This window comes from Dermochelys coriacea, chromosome 20 (genome assembly GCF_009764565.3).
Source record: "Dermochelys coriacea isolate rDerCor1 chromosome 20, rDerCor1.pri.v4, whole genome shotgun sequence".
Classification (NCBI taxonomy): domain Eukaryota; kingdom Metazoa; phylum Chordata; order Testudines; family Dermochelyidae; genus Dermochelys; species Dermochelys coriacea.
This window is the reverse complement of record NC_050087.2, coordinates 555263-574771: the sequence shown is the minus strand read 5'-3', so window position 1 is coordinate 574771 and position 19509 is coordinate 555263. Positions and strand designations below refer to the sequence as shown.

Here is a 19509-nt window from a genome sequence, read left to right as displayed (position 1 = left end):
TCCCTCTTCCCATGAACCAGTGCATCTAAGTCTTGCAAGGAGTGGTGGGCTCTTTTGCCGACTCTCAAATTGATCCTGCGGTGTTTATAAATATAGCTCTGATGTAGCATTAAAGAGACCATGATTTTTATCTCTCCAAACACTGCTGAACTGGTTCCAGCAGAACGTTGGTTTCTAAAGTGGCCTCATCCAAATCTCCACTGCAATGCACTGGCTCTGTCAGAGACAGGCATAAGTTTGTGCCTCAGTGGTGCATGCAATCATAGTCCCAAGCAAGGCAACGACCCCACTGCAAACCTTGCTCACTCAACCAAAAGAAGAGCAAAACAGCACATGGCTTTTGACTTCTAACGGCTAGTTTTAGAGTTCAGCCCTGGGGCGAACGGGTCAAAACCAAAGTGTGACTGAACTAACCTTTAAACTGCACAATCTCCCCATTCTGGGTTTTTGGCAGCCCCTTTAGACAAACCTCAGTGGTGAGAGCCAAAGTGATGCCACAGCTCCCCAAGAGGAAGCCAATCTGCTGACCCCCAGCATCCTGAAGGAAAAGAAAATAACCACAGAGTTCCAGATGATGGGAGAGTATGAAGCCAACTTTACCCTTACCAAAAATCAAGGCACGGTAATGCTCTGGTAACTGGATGGTAACTTTATGGACCACATTGGGAAAAAACATTGTTTCATCTGATTTGTCCCATGGACATCTGGCAATGGTTTGAAACTCAAATGACAACCACAGTCTGGCAGTGATGATATGGATACAGTCATATATTAACATGCTCTAGAAAACAATATATGCATTATGAAGGTATGCTGGGTGTAATGGGGACTCTCACACTGACAGAACTTGTTCCCTAGGTTGAGCAGCTGTGACAGATGTATTTCTGTGAGCAAATAAAAGTCCACAGAAAAATGAGAACCTATTGTAAAAATATGGAAGATAACTTTATGTTCTGCCTAGCAAGTCTGTTCCCTTCACTTAATTCTGAAGTCCAGGGATGCAAGTGGGAATACTGGGAAAAGTTTCTGGTTCTCAAGGGAAAAAACAATGTTGCACTGGCATAACCATAAATGGCCAGAGGTGAAAGGCAGATCATTTCAGTGGTGAGACAGGCCTACTTATATGGATGTCAGCATATAGCCATTGCACTCACATGGTTTATTTTCACTAGGGAAAGCACTAAATCTTCAAACAAGCATCAAAAAATGAAAATGGAAATAATACATCAAAATAATAAACATGCCCTCTCTGTCCCCCCGTAACTGACTAACCCTACTGCACAAAGATAAAAGCACTGGAATGAGTAGCTGATCAAGTGACCTGACTGGCCAAATATTGGTAGAAGCTTTAATTTCATTTGGTTACCAAAGCAGTTGTCATGTTGAGGCTGCAAAGCAAAGCTCTAGAAACCCACAGCATTACCGACCATTTCATTATCACCACTCTTGATGTATGGTTGCCATTATTATGCTACCATGGTTTTCTCTCACGAAATTCTATTGTTTCTCAGCTTTTAGAATGGCAATAATGTAGCAACATTAGGAAAAACCTCTTCTGGGAGCAGGGATTATACAGCAAGAAGTGACTGGGAATAAGGGACTGTTCTTCTGATGTGCTGAGCACTCACAACTCCCACTGAAGTCTGTAGGGAGCTGCAGGGAGATTAACAAGGACATGTTATAGACATGTGTCCATCACAGTATCTAAGGAAATCCATTGTTCTCTCAGCTGTTCAGCAAAATTCTTCTAGGCAGCCAAAGAATTTTCAGTTTTAGACTCTGCAATGGCACGTGCCTATAATTCTTACACACTGAGCTGGTACAGAAGAACTGCTAAAGGCGCAGTGGATCATTATGAAACGCTATCAAATCAGAGGCTGATGGTCTGACTTGGTTTTCATCCCACATCAGCCGATCACTCCTCTAAAATGCATCAACGTTACCTTTCTGGTAAGAGGTACCTCTATAGGCACTGGGATCACTTCTGCTAGCAGACAGCCATAAAACGCCACCATGAACATGACCGGGTCATTGTTGGGGTAAACAAGGGCTACCTACAATTCACAGAAGTATTTGGTTAGAGAAGATATGATGTGCAACATTAAAGTTGGATTTGTTACATTCCCAGTGATTACTCTGTTTAATTCAACAAAAAGAATTAAGGTAATCTCAATGGCTGTTCCCATCTACAGCCCATGAAGTGAAAATGTTCCCAAAAAATCCATTGAACTCCCTTTTGTCCTAACACATGAAACATTAAACCATGGTTAGCAATTAAGAATTTATGAAAATCAAATTCTCGGTTTAGAGCAAATTTGTAGATGGTAGAAACGTGTTTAATGCAGAACCTCTTTCAATAAAGCGTTTACTTCCTTGCAATGTTATTCCTACAAAACCAACCCAAGATTATTATTAAAATGTGCTCATTTCACAGCTTTCCCCTCTGACAGACCTATTCCTACTGCATTGTATTTTTGCATGTGAGAAGTTTACTTTTTAGTGTGATCCTCCCATGGGTATGGATTCAAAGGGGCCGTAACGATATTCCAGAGTAGGTTATTAGGACAAATTCTCTTTATAGGTTCTTTTTTAAGTGGGGTCCATTAAAATGAACAATGTAATACCAACTTGTCCATCGTAAAGTATCCTCTTTAGCATGATGCTGGCATGATCATCAACCCTCCAATCAGGGTCCAGTGAGGAATTTTGGCATTTTAGTTTCAGAGGTGGGAAAGGGACAAAGATAAACTTTTATAGCTGTTCAGGCATTTTTAAAAGGAGGTCATGCATGTTCAGATTCTAGCACAGCATCCCATACAGGTCTTCTCTTTGGAAGCTCTGCACAGTGTACAAGGCTGTGTGTGTTTTTATATTCCTATACATATACAGCTGTAGTTAATCTCTCTGTAGATATACACATGCATACAATGGGAAGGAGAGAGAACTGAACCTTTTCACTAATATCAAAAGCAGTGTGATAAGACCGCTGACATTTTGCAGGCATTGCTCCTAGGGAGAGAGGATCGTGTAGGAGAGATTTTCAAAGACACATAGGGGAGTTAGGGGCACACACACCAGTGACTCCTCCAGACACTTAAAAATCTCAGCCCAGGAGTTCTCTTCCTGAGGGCTGGACAGGAGTCTTTCCATGCAGCTTGGAAACGTTTCTTTAAAACACAGCTGGGCCCCTAGGATAAGAGTCATGCACTCGCCCTTATTAAAAGGGCAAGACTGTAATATTCATGGCAAGTGACAATGCAAAAAACCCTCTTCCCATTTCACAGGAAGAACCAAACATTCCCAAGCTCATTACCCTGTCTCCAGGCTTTAACACGGGTTCATTTTTAGTCCCCAGTTTATTAAGCAGCGTGTAGGCCAGCTTAAGGCTTCTGCTCCACAATTTACCTAAAACACAAAGAGAAGAAGTTTGCCAACTCCACAATCAATCAATCATAGCTTAAGTAGTATTAACAGTTAAAGGATCCTAAGCCTGATTTTGCAGAAGTGGAGGCACAAAGAGATTCAGTGATTTGCCCATGGTGACAATGAGTGACAGAAATGGAAACGGACCCGGAAATCCAATGCCCGGTCCTCTGCAGTATTTCATGAAACAATAAGAAAGTGCAAAGGCAAACCCAACCTGCGAGAATCCTTTATATATACCCAGGACTTAATCCTTATGCAGGTTTGATTCAGAAAAATTAAATTTAAGGCTTCCCTTTAAAAAGGACACAAGTAGCTGTTTTGCTATTGCCTGGCTATGCTAATCATCACAAAGAGAAACTGGGTAAATCTAAGAGTGACATGAAGGCAACACTGTCTCCTATTTTTACACAGACTCTCAAATTAGATTCTTAATTAAGTGGCAACAAAGAGCAAAAGTGGATGTTTAATCGACAACTATTTCTAGAATCAATGAAAACTTCATCAGTATCTGCTCCATGTCCCCCTGTGCTCCTCACAGCGCCAATCAGTGTTAACTCCACTCTTGGCTTGGCTCCACCTTTCACGCTCCCCCTGTACTCAGAATAGTCTCCAACCTGGCCTCCAACGGGGTCACATGCCACCTCCAATATCTTCCTTCAAATCCGCTGCTTCCAGGAATCCCTCTTCCTGTGTTCACATTCCCTCCCCTGGTCTATTTGAGGGAAGGGACCTTGTCATGTGCTGTAAAGTGCCTGCACATTTACGGTGCTGTACCAGTGTGAAGTCAGTATAAGGAGGGGCCTGACCACCAGAAACAGGGCAACGCATTACAACAAGAAGCCTGCAGAATCTCACCTCTCATGCTGGATTTACAATGTTTTGTCTACAAACCTCTCACACCCCAGGAATTTGGGCAAACGCTTTTCCAATCTGGCTGCCAGCTGTCAATTTGTGCTCTACCACACCCCAGCACTGTAAGAACGATGCAGCAGCAGAAATACACCACTCACCATAGGTCAGGGTATAGACTGGTTTTCCTGTAACATCCAGTGCGGTCAGACAGGGGCATTTGGCCTGTGTGGTCCCCCAGCGCTGCAGTGCTGCTTCTAAGGCAGGAGGCCAATTACAAATGACTCCCAGCGGCTCTCCCTTCACAGGTGTCATGTGGCGCCCCTCTGGTTTGGGCTGGTTTGGGTCAGGCTGCGGGACTGAAAGAAAATTAAATCCCCCCACATCCAGTTAGTCCCCGCTCACATACAAGCAGGGAAGAGAACTGAAAACAAATGCTGTTCCACACAGAACACAAGGCAGCCTGTACTTTTATAAACCCCAAACGAAACCCTGCCAAAATCAAAACACTGCCCTGCACAAACAACAATCCCCCTGGGGAGAGGATGAGAGAGAGAACAAACTACATGTGACAATAGTCAGGCTGCTTAATGCATGATTGAAAGGGGCTCAGAAACTGCAGTAATGAGGGCAGTAAAAACTTGTATGAAATAGAATGGAATTCCACCGTATTGAACCAACAAGCCACAAGTTGCTTTGAAGTCACTGATGCAAAAAAACCCCAAAACCAACAACCCACTTTTCCTGTGGGAAATTATTAGGGTTCAGGTGACCTTAGAAATTAGGCTTTCAAAATCAATTTAAGCTTTTTGTAAAAAAGTCTAAGCAGTTTGCATTAATATAGTGCAGGTGTAAGGGGCTGGACTGACAGCCCCGGAGAGTTACACCATCCATCCATCCACTGGGCAATGGATTAACTTTAATCACTACATTCTACCACTGGAGCTTGGCCACGGACAGTCCACGGGTGCTCATATCACCTTTAAAGAGGAAGTCGATTTCTAAGTCAACTCTGTACAACAGCATAAACATCATGCGTTTGTGCTCACAACACATGAGCAATAAGAGCATTTCTTGCTGGTTGTTACCTTCCACAATTTCTTCAAAATCATCCACAAAAAATTCCTTCAGGGGTGGCCTTTTTGGTCGTTTCAGGGTGTTGAGCAGCTGTTGAATTTTTGTGGAGACTCTGCTACTTACAGGGACACCTAATGGGGAGGGGAAAGAATTCAGCTAATCAATGAGCTTGTCGTCTCTAGCAACATTAATTTCCTACCTCCCTTCGCAAGGAATTATTTTCTCCTGATGTGCCCACTTGTCCTGTCAAGAGGCACAATCTTAACCACCAAGGCCAATTAAGACAGACACTATTGGGCTTGGTTCTATTTTAACCAAGAGGGCAGAAATTGTTAGTAACTTATCTCCTCCCTTTCTGAAGTCTCATTGCCATCTGTCTTTGGTACATTACATGTGCTGTGAAACGTGGCACGCAACTTAGCATGTCTTCAGAATAACTACCAGTGCCATTGCATGACTTGATCAGCAGAGGGTGTTGTAAGAATTACAAGCACTGACACCACTTTTACCTCAGGTTGCAGAGTAGCAGCTGTGTTAATCTGTATTCGCAAAAAGAAAAGGAGTACTTGTGGCACCTTAGAGACTAACAAATTTATTTGAGCATAAGCTTTCGTGAGCTACAGCTCACTTCATCGGATCATCCGATGAAGTGAGCTGTAGCTCACGAAAGCTTATGCTCAAATAAATTTGTTAGTCTCTAAGGTGCCACAAGTACTCCTTTTCTTTTCACTTTTACCTCAGAGACTTAGACCAAACAGTTTATGATCAGTATCACCAGCTTTATAGTACCAAAACTGTAGTTAAGAGTTGTATTTTCATTAGTCTCTCCTCAGTTTGTGTGGATTCCAATACAACAGCATTTTAAAAGCAACAAACCCACATATAAATTCTGGACTTTGTTACCAAAAGTCAAGAAGCTGAAGAGAAAGACAGCAGAGCTTTTTAAAATGCTACCCTCACTTACTAGCTGCACCTTCAACATGAAGTTAGATGTTGCAGGGAGATAAAGGCTCCTTTGAAAACCCAACCCAAAGAGTAACAGTTTTCCTAAGCATGACTAATTTTTATTGGGTTCATTTAAAAATCAATCCCCTCCTCACAAAGTTTTACCCAGGCCTTCCTTTCCTTCTCTGTATACTATTCATAACTTCAGCTCTGTACCTGATGCTTGACATTTACCCACCACAATATCAGTAAATTTAGCACTGGAAGGTGCCAGGTCATTTTTCTGTCAGCACCCCGGGGACTGAACTATTCTGCCCTGAGAGTACATCAGCAGTGCAAGCTCCCCACACGTCCCCTCACGGCATCTGTCTCACTAGCAATCTGACGAAGTAGTGGGAAGGGCCCATTCAATTCTTAGCTACTGTTCAGATTGCCCTTGGTGTTTGTTGTTTTCATTTGTTTTTCCATCAGGAACTAGACCAAGAAACCTCCTACAAGAAAATTCCCTTCAGAGGCCATCTGATGGCACTGAATGTAAATCACAGGGCAGGAACTGAGTCAGCAATCTAGGTTCAGCAATCTAGACGAGAAAGCTTCTGAGCTCCCATCCTCTGAGACATTCAGTCTCCCTGAAAGGCAATTATAACCTAGTTTCAGGCACATTTGGGGAAGTATTAAAACTGCTTCATCCCACCAAGCAACGGTTATTCTCTAAAATAGCTGTTGAAGGTAGGCTCTTGAGAACTCTGAGCCAGTGACTTACAAAAAAATCTTGGCACCAAAAGTCTTGGACTTCTGGAATCAACAGAGCTACGTGTGTTGAGATTGGGGTGTGCGGTGAAGTCTATTCAGCTCTCCAGGATTTTTTTTCCTGAGTGGGTAGGCAGCAAAGGGTGTGTCCACAATCTGGGGGTATATTACAGCTGACACTGCAGCCACTTAAACTTAACAGTGTGTTTGTAGCGAGTCTGAATTGGTTCAGGAACCTACAGCAAGTATAAGCACATTCTGAAAGTCATACACGTCACTGACCCGCCACCCCCAAGTTCAGCTCCTCCCACGCCATGCTCTCATTTGTGGGTACTCAGAAAGGTTCCATACCATCAGCAGTGTCCATGAGACTTGATCGATTGGATCCCTTGTGTGTGCCTTTCACGATTTCTGATGGAGGAAGGTCAATAGTTGCTGGGCGTGCTGAGGAAGAGGATGAGGAGGTAGTTGCAGTGACATCAGGGGGAACGGAGAAATTCTCTTGAAAAGGGAGAAAACTGATATTCAATTTAATGTGCACCTTCCACTATCCAATGGCCAAGCAAGGTGTCAATTACCCATCAGCTACTGTCCTCTATAACAAAACAACAATGCTTTGCCCTGCTACCCTGGCTTTTGTGAAAGCATCTTAGGGTGATTTCTAAATGCAAACTCTAGACACTAGATACTTTTTAAAAAAAAGTACTTTTAGATGAAAATTTGCCTTCTGATGGTCAAACTCCTAGAACAGAAAGCTGCTGTGTTATCTCCTGCTAGAACCTGAGCTATAATAATGTCTCACAAGGCATGACTTCCTCCTGAGTTACAGATTTGTAAACTAAACAAGAGGGAAAACATTGGTTATAGATGTAATCCTTACAAGGAGATTGGAAAACAAACATGCTGGGTTGTGGTACCCTTCAGTTTCAATAGCTAAGCAGGGTGGAACCTGGACAGTATTTGATAATAGACCTGCAAGAAAAACCTAGGCTTCAATGAAGTGATGTTGGCCTTCCGTTTGTCAGTACTGAGAGCCTTGAGTTAGGGGGCATTTTGCTGTTGGAGGTCCTAGCTTTCAGATGAGATGTCAAATAGAAATCCACTCGCATTGCTTCAAAACTCCAAGATCCTTTGGGCAATAGCAGGAGTGCTAAATCTCGCTCTGCTCCACTTAAGTACGTTTTGTCTAGCTAAGTCTCCTCTGTGGGTTTAATTGGATATGGTATTTTTCACTTTATCCTAAGCTGCCACGTTGTGTTGCAGTGCATTGTTAAAGTTCAGAAATGGCTACATTATATTCGCAATATTTACTGTCCTACACAAATGCCTTGTTAAACCAGGTTTAATATTACTGAAGATATATAACTTATGTAAAGCAACTAGAGCATGACTATAAAAGAATATAGGCATTGAACACACTGGAAATAACCAAATTAAGGTAATTTTCATAAATATTTCATTATTTTTGTAATTCACACTTTGTCAATACTGACGTATGAAGATTCACGGAACAACCTTAACACTGGCCTGTAAAACAACTCACACAACTTCTCTAATATTCTGGGTGATGAAAGCTATAAGACAGATGAGTTGAAAGTTCTAAGCATGAACAGGGATCCCTGTGTTTAAGATGATGGGAAATATGGATTTTTCACACACCGATGTGGTTATTAAGCAAATGTGATCTGTAAGGGCATCAGAATATTAACGAAAATTATTTTGACCAGTTATTTCCTGTTTCTTTAATGCTTACAGTTTCACATTTCATTGATGGTAATGCTATAAGTTATGCATTTTGCATAAAGGGTTATATTAATTATTTCAGCTTCTAACTGAAACAAACAACAAACATTGTTTTTCTTAAAAAGAAAAATCAAGAGCCCTGCAGGTTTGCACTGGATTGGCACAGAAGCACAAAGCTTACTACTGCACCAGGCACACAGCAGCAGTTTCCATGCAGCTGGTGCATGGCATTTTCTATAGTACCAGCAGATCTGGGGCACTGGGATCCTTTCCTATAGATCTCAGCAGTGCAGAGGAGGGAATTCTGTCACCCACTTCCTAAGGATAGCAGGAGAGGAGCTCCACACCTGTGCCTCTCCTATGGCATGCAAGGAAGGAGGCATACAGGAAAGGAGCATCACTCCTGTGCATCTTGGGAACTATGCTGGTGGGGGATGTACCCACCCTATGGCTCTCCTAAGCTCCGTGGGAACAAGCACCTTGGTTCTGTAGTGCTTTGTGCAATGGTGACCAGGGAGGAACTTTTTAACTCCTCTCTCCAAAGGGTTCTCATATAAAATTGTTTATGCACGAGTTCTAACGCATACAATTTTAGATGTTGACATCTGATGAACATATCTATTTCATGTTGCCAATGCAAAGAGTTATGATGAAAAGATTGCTGTTATTTATTTTAAACTAACTCGTGTACAAGATTTTATTGGGCATCATTTGAAAACTAGTGCTATGAAAATTAGGTATTAATTTGACAGCAACTAAACAGATACTGAACAGCGAGCAGTGCTCATTCATTATCAGAATGCTGATTCCACAACTGTAATTTTTTTTGCATTCCCCAGTTTTTAAATTGCCGCTGTGCATCAATAAAGCATTAATTATACTGACTACATTTTATGTGCAGTTTTCCATTTCAAAAAACCACTTGCATCCCAGTAAACAGAAATAAAACCATCAGCAATATAAATGTCAAAGGAACAGAGTAAAGTGAAGCTGGTAAAATCACCAACTCTTCTATGCATTGCTTGCTCCAAACCAATTAAGCCAAAGCACAGAGCACACAGATACAGCTATCCCCTTGGGTTGCAGTAACAACCTTAAGAGCATATAAAAGGAAAAGATGAGCAATGGAGCAAAACAAACCCTGAAATTTCATACAGCAGCAGCACCTCAGAGCATCAAAAAAACTGAGCCTGGGGTATCCAGATCTGTAATTCCCCCCACCCCTTCTCAGCAACATGGACAGCTAGCTTGGAAAATAGTCAAGGCTTCAAATCTGTGTCAGAACTTTATTTGTGATGTTGCAATTCCCTCATGAATGGCTGCATGCACTGGGGTTTTGTTTTTTTAAACAATAAATACTAAGATAACATTATTAAAGTCTAATAGTGCAAGTAGAATTTTTAAAAAGCAAAGTATTCCAACCCCCCCGACTTGCTTTAGGAAAAGATACAGCTGTGACATGCCTCAGAACATGAAGGCCGAAGTCACTCCCCTACATTTGGCAGCATTGTTTATGCAAATAGCTTCAGGTAGTCGCAAGCATTAGCAACACCTATGTGCAAAAAGAAAGCTCTGCAGCTGAGCATGTCAACATTGTAAGTGCATCCCTGAGATCGTTTCTACACCAGCAGGCTCCTATTTCCCTCTGACCAACTGCACTTTTCCAAACTCCTGTGCCAAGCTCAGTGGAGGTGAGTCTACTGAAGTCCAGGGGGTTCCACGGAGACAGAATGATGCCTTACTACAAATTTTCTGTATACAATGGGGGATTCTAACTTTGTGAAAACAATCTAAACTTGAAGCAGTTTTAGTTTTGCTGTTCATACCCAGCTCCTACCTATTCGAGTATTGGCAAATACATCAGCTAGTGTCCCACTGGTCCCTTTGCCTTCTCCATGGGATAGTGTAGAAGATGCTGATGAAGATGTGGATGAGCCCTGAATAGATCGGTTGATCCAGGACTCAGCATTCTGTAAGCTCTGATGCAATGCAGCAGAAAGAGCAGCCTGGCGCCTTAGCGACCCCTCATCCTCGGACGCAGAAGACGTGTCTGTGTGGAATCAAAACAGAGAATCTAGCCTCTTTGGAAAGCACATTGCGCTTAGCATGCTCCTTGGCAATTGACCTACTATTGACAAAGGCTTCACATTCCCAACATGGAGGATGCTCTTTAGACACTTGGAGTCAACAAGGTTACATAGGCCAAAACGGATATAAAATTTGTTAAAGCAGCAAACATCCCCAGTTTGAACCAATTTACTCCTGTAAAGAAAAACTTACAAAGATAATCTAACACTAGTCAGACAGTTATACCCGTCATAGGGAGACCCGTTAGTGCATTCCCTCGCCCCTCATAACTGTACCATTCAAACTCTCTATTAAGCCGTCTGCTGTGTTGCTCAGCAGCAGTCATTCTGAAATGGAAACCCAAGTGTCAGAGGATCAGCCTGTGTCATTGCTGAGCCTTTGGGAGGGGCAACTTTGTTTGAAGTCATGGACAAATGTCTATAATGCAATAACTATTTTGCAGGGATACATGCAGACAGCAGCAACTTTATGCTCCCCAGCACATAAAGCTATTCATGTGTGAATAGCATTCTCTTTGCTGCTGTACATATTTGAACAGTACCTCGAAAAAAATCATACAACAGGGGGTGTGCATCCTGCATGTGCAAGGAGACTGTATTTCCTCTATTATGATCCCATGAACTAAGAATATAGATATCATAAGATCTTGCATTATTTATTTAGTGCCATAAATACGCATGGTGCTACATATAAACATAGTTTATACTTTGACTTTAAATATTTTAGTGTTCTGAAATAATCCTGCTCCTTAGTAGTCTCTAAAGCCACGAGTCAGACTTTTATCATAGCCCACTTCTTTGCCAAGGCAAGATACAACCCCCAACTAGAGAAAGAGGCTGCAGTTAAGAGGCAAATCAATATCAAGTTCTAATGTATTCACTCACAATGGGCCCATGGTCGTGTACAAAAGTCAGGACAATTGAAATAAAGCAGGAAGCCATGCAGACAAGGGAAGCAGCCAGTCAACCAATGGGAAGAGGAAAAAACCAGGAATGACTAACAAAAGAGAGGTCAAAAATGGCCAAAGTTGGAGTTAGTCTAACAGAAAAAACTTCTTGTGAACTCCACAGATACGGGGGGGGGGGGGGGGGGATTCCACAGATTGAGTCCCTCAGTCAAAAGGATCCTGCTGCCCTCCCAATCCAGATGGAATCTCAAAACCACAAGTGATAAACCAGTCTACCTCCACAGCCTTAAAGAGGTGTAGGGTAAATAGGGGCCAGATTATTAAGGGCTTTAGGGTACCTATCAGCAAGACCATGAATCCATTTGTTCACTGGCAACACCCACGGAGTGGTTAGCGCCAATTCCCCACCCTTATACCAAGGTGCAAGTGGGCAGCTGTTGGGTTTGTATTACATACTGCCAATTTAAAGATCACCACAAAATTAGGAGGTCAACATCAAATTTAAAGAGACAAGAACAGGGACAAGATGAGGCAACAAGTCAGAATCTCAACATGGGATTATATAGGATATGTAATTGAGATCTTGATCCAAAGCTCATTGATGTCAAACCTCTCTCATTGGGCTTTGAATCATACCCCGATTAGGGAACATGGTTCACTTTTGGGTCCATGCAGTGAGCACTGGCACAAGTGCCAACAGTTACTGAGTAACTCTCAACAGATAATTGATAAAAGAACAAATCATTTAAAGGTAAAAATTCAATCTCAGAATAAAACAGAGTATATAAACATCAAATGTATAAACTAGAGAGATCCAAAGGAGCAGCTAGTCCGTGTCCTGCCATATGGCAGGTGTATCTTGCTATCCACAGGAAACGCTGCAATTGGAAATTCACCTGCCAAAAACAATACATTCAGTATAATAAAACTAAAATACAACTCACTAAACAGTGGAGGCCTTTGGACCTGCTGAAGGAATAAGTTTTTTCAAAAGAAATATATAGCTCAAGGTTCTACATTGAACAGTCTCCCTTGCAGTTGTAAATAGATTCCATGAATCCATTTTAATTTGTTTTAACTTAATATGCATATGTCTGAAATTAAAATAACTTGATTTGAGAAAGGCAGCAAAACTGGTTTTGGGTTATTGGGTTTGTAGCCAATTTGTTTAACTATTTTTCCCCATGGGATCAATTATGCAATTAGGTATATTGTTTCAATTCAATTACCCAATTTGCCAGTCTTAAAAAAGAGTTTTTAATGAGTTAAAATTGGTTCTTAGGAGACCTGTCATCAGTGAGGAATTCAGTGTCTCCCTTTGCTCATGATACTACTAGATACTGCAAAGTAGGTATTTCAACAAGTGTAGAGTTTGCACTGAATACAATACAAAGGTCACTATACCACAAAATACATACGATATGCATTAGTACATATTTTATAGTGTAGGGAGTGTTTTGCTGCTTCAACTCCAGAAAGAATTTTCCCAGATCAGGAAGAATGTTTTAAATATGCCTATGTGCTCTGACAGTGCAATATGTGAGATCTATAAGCATACTGTAACCCATTTATCAGTGATGTGCAGGGAAGCATTTGTCAGGCCCAATCTAAAGCAATCAGTGATGGTCCACTGGTACAATCTCATGCAAAAATTTCTGAACAGTGCAAAACCCCAACATTTGCCAAATACACAAGTGTTCATACAAGCTTCATGTTAAGTCAATTTGATTCTGGGGAAGCGACCATCCTCCAGAAGGTTTAGAAGCAACCTCTGAATGTAAAAATCAAGCAGGAAGCATTTAAAGCCCAGAATGCTTTGCACCATCATCACTGGATTTGACATTTGCACCAGTGTCCAATACACATTTTCCAGCCATGTGATTCAATAGATTTCTTCCAGCCAGCACTTACAGCAAAGATTGGTGTTTAACTGAACAGACTTACTGCAAAAACAAAACACTTCCTGTTTGTTTTCACCATGCAAAAGTCACAAGTGATATGAAAATTATGCTTAAATAATTTGAGGCATTGGCAAAGTTAACTTTATATGCATCTTTTACAAGAGTATGTAACCTGTTCTGCTAAAAAACACATTTAAACTCAAAATCAAACACAGCACTGTCCAAAACAAGCGCATGGTAGATACTTTCTTGCAAAAACTCTAAGCAGGTGCTTAAGCGCTGAATGCCATGAATTCTGTGACAGCCCAGTGACCTCTGTAAACTTAGAGAACGTTTGGTTTATCAGTCTCCATGTTAAGTTTCTTAATGGTGAGCACTTAGAATCTTGTCGTTTTCTACAAAAGAGATTAGTGTCCCTAGTACCATATGGAAAATGTGTTTTCAGAAGTATAAGTAACTGCTGATGCTATACAAAAAGTTACGTGGAAAAATATTCCCTCTTAATATTGTTTTGAGAACCTCTACACCAGCTCAGACTGCCTTCCTTCCTGTGCACATAAGTATCATCTTCATGTTGACTTCTGCAGTTTTTTGAAAGGTTCTAGTTGATGTAGTGGTTATCATTAAATTTGGTGGCTTGCTAAATAAGGTCGCTGGTCTAATGTCTATGTAATGGAAGTATTCACCTAAATTATTATGCTGCTAAACCCTTAAATGAGCAGGAGGAGACTGCACTGTCTCCATCTGCTTGTTGGGAGGAGGAACTCTTACACAAGCATCTGAACTAGCAGAGAAGACTAAAGCCTATTAACTTGCTGATGATGAAAAGTGATGGAGCCCAGCAGACTAATTTCTTCCAGCTAGTCATACCACAGGTTCAGCATGGGCAGAGCTGAGAAGCTTCACCCACAAGCTGATGACACCTGTGTGTAAACCCCACTCTGCAGGGGCAAGAGAGGAGATCCATCCTCAGTCCTTGATACTTCTGCTTTGACTACAGGGGGCCAGTTAGAGACAGCAGTGGTAGCTTTTGACAATATGGATAACTGTACCTACCAGGAACTGGACTGAGTTCCTACTAATTTCATACAGCCCATCAAAAATCTGTCAATTTGTGAGTGAGCACACTGTTTCTTCTATTCCTTTCTCTCCAAAAGAGAAATTGGAAGGGGACCATTGAGCTCCTTAGACTCTCTCCTTTTCATTCTCTCCAGTGGCCTGCAACATGGCCTCTTTCAGAAGAGCTAAACCCCAGAGTAGTTCAGTCAGAAGAGGTCACTGACTGCAGACACACGTCCCCCTTCCTTCCAGAGGCTGTGAACACGCTGCTTCTGCTTCACACCCAGCTACCTGTGAGTCAGCTCCTGAGCTCTGGCCCACAAATACAGATCCCTGACATTGAGCACCAAGCGTTGCCATCAGACCAGCTAGAGTTAGATGGTCACTCCTTTTTCCCAGGTCATTCCACTCCTTTTGTCCATGCATGGTGCGGGAGCGTAGTGCAGCACTCGCTGCATGTGCCAGGTGCAGCAAGGTTCAATGCAGAGAGGAAAGCCCGCTGAATTTTAATCCCTGCTGTGCATACTGCTGGTTTTGATAGTGCGTTGATCCACATGAATGAGTAATATCTATGCACAAAGAACCCCTAAAAAGGGGAAACTGAGGTAATAACCTCATGACATTAGTGAATAATTTCAGGCCATAAAGAGAAACTAGATGGCAGTAATTCAAGTTGTCTAAAAGAATCTGAATATCCACATAATTAGGTCACAAACTGACAAAGAGCTTAGAAGCCTTCGACCAAGCTAAACATTTAAATTCCCCTGCCGCACAAAGTACAATTTATGCATTTGACCAAAAATATTAAAAGGAAGGTTCGTTAACTGCTCCCAGTTGCCATGCCCTGGTTAGGTTTTTGGGGGTTTAAAGACTGAATTTCACAGGCATAGCAGCAGGAGCGTGACAGGTTTAATGAAGGGTAATACCTATCCAGAGATTAACTACAGGCAAACTCCTCCAGATGAGATTCACAAACAAGAGCAAGCCACACAGCATTAAAAAAAGCAAACCGAGAAAGGGAGCATGTACAAAGCAACACCACCTGTGGAAAAAGATGCATCCACTCCCCAAACCTACTCTCACACTGAGGCTCTGAACACTCACTTTCTTAAGGAGTTGAAATTATATTCACTACAGGGCACCAAGTGTAAGATTATTTTGAAGTTACAGACTTTTACCCAGGGCCAATGGGCTCATTTTATACAAGAGCCTCTTGAATGTTATATAGGATCCTTCCTTTAAAATCTGATGGTGCAAAGAGGCAGCAGGCTTGTGTTTATTATTTTGGCTTGTCCTACTGACTTTGCAGAGTGAAAATAATGATCAGTATTAAGGACAGATCCAAAGGGCAGAAGTCAATGAAAGGATTCCCCCAGTTAGATCAGGCACTCAGCATCCATTCATTTGTAGGCCACCTGGTGCAACACCAGTTTCTTATTCTATGTTCTGTATAGTGATGAACACACAGTTGGAATGTACCAAGTCAATAATAAACTTGGGATAATTCTTACATGATTATATAAATTGCAGGCTCAAAGAGAGTTTTGTTTTTTTTAAATACTAACAGGTTTATTGCACTGATGTAAATATAAAAAATAGAATGAGCAGAGATTACATAACAATGTGTGAAACTAACACCCAGAGGTTATGGTATTGTTGCCATCAGCACAAATGGTCTGAGGTTGTGCAACTGTATTTACAATCCATAACCTTGTGCACAAAGCTGCTTGAAAAATGGAAAAAAGTTTATTCATTAATATTTGATGAAAACCTACCAGGACCTGCAACAAATTATGTGAATAGCTTTATTGCTGAGGCTCAGGATAGCCACTTCATGTGAGTAGGCAGGGAGTGAAGAGGCACTGAGTATTCTGGGATCACAGAAAGTCTCTGAGTCCATGCCTCAAAAAGATGCATGGACTCAGAGTAATTGTAAATTACTAAGCTTTGGAAAACCAGTGGCTGCTTTTGAATGCTGCGTGTTATCCTTAGGAAAACACAAGCCCACAATGTTGTTTTAACTTCTTACGGATCAAGAGACTGAAATAGGGATCCAGGAAGCAAAAGAGAAATTCTCAGTCCAAGAAGGTGCCTCAGCTTCCGCACCTGGAACTTTAAAAGGCCTCAGAGGATGAATTATTTTCCCCTATTGTAAAGCACTGCTGAGATATCAGCTTTGCAAAGGAGGGTTACTCAACACACATTCCCTGAACATGCAAATTATCAGCCACTTGGATGTGACAAGGGAACCGTAGAAATTATATACCAGATAAAAGTGCAACATGGTATTTAACTTCAGCCTCCTGGCTTGGAATCTGTTAGGATATTTTTCAACCCCTCTCAGAACCACAACTGGAAAGAGTGTTGCTAACCTGGGGGCGTGCAGGCATCAGCTGGCGATTGTACAAATGTGGACCGTCTTTTAGTTGGCATGGGCAGGGCCATCTTCTGTTCTTTATGCTTTGCCAGTGCTGCTTGAACTGCCTCTGTGTGAATATCTGCAAAATGGAAAATTACCACCCTTAGTTTTGCAAAAGTAAAATCCTATTAGGAAAAAACCTATTTATATTTATATAAAATGTAGTTTAAAAAGGATTTATTTACATATATTATAGCCACAATACCGCCCTGCCATCGTGCCTTCTAGCCAAGACCGCACAGCACCTTCAAAAACAATGAATTAAGCTTTGCCACCCCACCTATGAAATGTATTTTCCCCAACAGTAAAATTGAAAACAGTGGTTAAGTGATTTGTCAATCCAGAGTAAACAGGTGGAAGAGTCAGGAACTTTGTTTCCAAGTATCCTGCACTAACCATTAGACCCCTTTGTCTCTCTAGAAACTATTTCGTAGAAAATGGCATTTCTGTAATCTTTCCCCCCCCAACCTCCCATCCCAACCTGCTTGTCTGTCTTAACCAACTGTTACATCTCGTCTTTCAGACTACAAGCTTTGGTGTAGTGTGCTGTGTTTTTCTATATCATCTTAGTACAGCACTTGGCACAGTAGGTTACCAAACTGTTTGGCCACCAAGCAATACCATAACTGGTTAATAAATAATAAAAATGCACAGGTGCCAATGCTCCATAGAACTAATCAGCTTTGAAGTATTTTAAAAGATCTGACACATTTAGCCTTTAAAAAAAAAAAATCTGATGTAGTTTAATATTTTCCACTGTGCTATGTTAGAAAAATCCTACCAAAGGCAGCTGAAAACAAAACAGTCATTTAATTTTAAACATTAGAATACAGTGAATCCTTTAACTTAACAAGCCTGCCCTGCTTTGCACATTCAGTAGCAGCCTGCCCAAAGTTTTAACACAGAACTTCAGAAGAATTACTGCAGTCATTCAATGACAGGGCCAGGGAACAAACCTATGGATTCAAGGGAACAGTCCACGCCCCAGTGCCACAAAGTAAACATAAGTTTAGGAATCAAATATTTTACCACAACACAAGAAGAAGAAATAAAACCTAGTAGAATTTGTTGCCCTCAGAGGAAAATAAAAGGGAAATTAGAGACACGTCGGTCAGAAGAAGCTGTCAGAGCTTCACCTATTTTTTTAAAAAGAAAAATGTTTATTTGCATTTATTTTTCTACAAATCAATCTAAATACAAAACAAAAAACAGAGAAATACTGTTTTCACCCATCCTCTGATGGAGGTCAGAGATTCTTCACTCTTTTGGGGGTACTTTTATGGGAATAATTTCAGAAAAGTAGCAGGGAAAATAATTTTGGAATCCTGGAGACATGCATGGTTCCAAAGTGACCTTGGGACTCCGGAGCCAACACTCTTGGCACACATCACTGGAGTGGTAATCAGAACTGTATTATGGGAGAGGAAAGCCTTCAGTGGGGGACACAGTCAATTGAATCAGTGGATTTAGGTGTTGGCACCAGCCCTTAAGAAACCTAAATAAATCACAGCACAATACTGCACAAAAAATACTGCTGCTGCTGCTGGCTATTTTTTCGCTTTTATAGGGCTTTCCATCCAAGGAGCTCAAAGCAGTTTACAAAAGTGAATTAAGTTTCACAATCCCCCGAGGTAAATATGTTCCCCTCACACAGATGGTGAAGTGACTTAGACCATGTCTACATGATGGGTGCCACAGAGGCATAACTACAGAGCTGTAGCTATGTTGTTTAGTCCTGCAGCACAGACGCAGACTACAGCAAGGGAAAGGGTTTTTCTGTTGCTGCAGGAACTCTTACCTCCCCATGTGATGGTAGCTAGGTCTACAGAAGCATTGTTCCATTGACCTAGCTGCGTCTACACTGGGGGTTAGGTGGGCATAGCTATGGTGCTCAAGGGTGTGCATTTTCCTGAGCAACAAGTCCAGCTTCAGACTGAGAGTGGGAACTTGCCTCCTGCTTCTACACACACCCCACTGCCAATCGTCTCCCTCCTGAGCAGTGGAGGAAATCAGCAGGACAGGAGTCTGACTTTTCCAGCCCCTTAGAGGCGTTCAGAGCATGTGAGCACAAATGAGACCAGTTCTTAGCCTCCTGGGCAGATGTGCCTGTCAGTCTGTGATTCCAGGAGTGTGGAATGCAGCTCGTCTGGGGAGCAACAGGTAACTAAACGTCATTGATCTGAACTGGGCTTTGGTTGCCCTGCGCTGCTGAACACAAATTTTGTCCTAGGCTGGTAGGCAGCTACAGCTAAATTAATCCCAACCATAGGCACCAGCCGGGGGGGGGAGGGGGAGGGTGCGCGTGCGTGGGCACGTTCAACCACCAGCTCCGCCCCAGGCCCCGC

The 19509-nt window shown here is 41.9% G+C and overlaps 1 protein-coding gene across 1 annotated transcript in view; it reads right to left on the bottom strand.

Moving 5' to 3' along the window:
- Positions 1 to 19509, bottom strand: part of DIP2B (disco interacting protein 2 homolog B) — a 135765-nt gene that overhangs the window by 38791 nt on the left and 77465 nt on the right. The window contains exons 4-11 of the mRNA XM_038378167.2: positions 17118 to 17243; positions 10628 to 10840; positions 7399 to 7548; positions 5364 to 5483; positions 4437 to 4634; positions 3314 to 3405; positions 1944 to 2054; positions 415 to 538 (exon numbers count right to left, since the gene is read on the bottom strand). Coding sequence (XP_038234095.1) covers positions 415 to 538; positions 1944 to 2054; positions 3314 to 3405; positions 4437 to 4634; positions 5364 to 5483; positions 7399 to 7548; positions 10628 to 10840; positions 17118 to 17243 — 1134 coding nt within the window. The remainder of the gene's footprint in view (positions 1 to 414; positions 539 to 1943; positions 2055 to 3313; positions 3406 to 4436; positions 4635 to 5363; positions 5484 to 7398; positions 7549 to 10627; positions 10841 to 17117; positions 17244 to 19509) is intronic.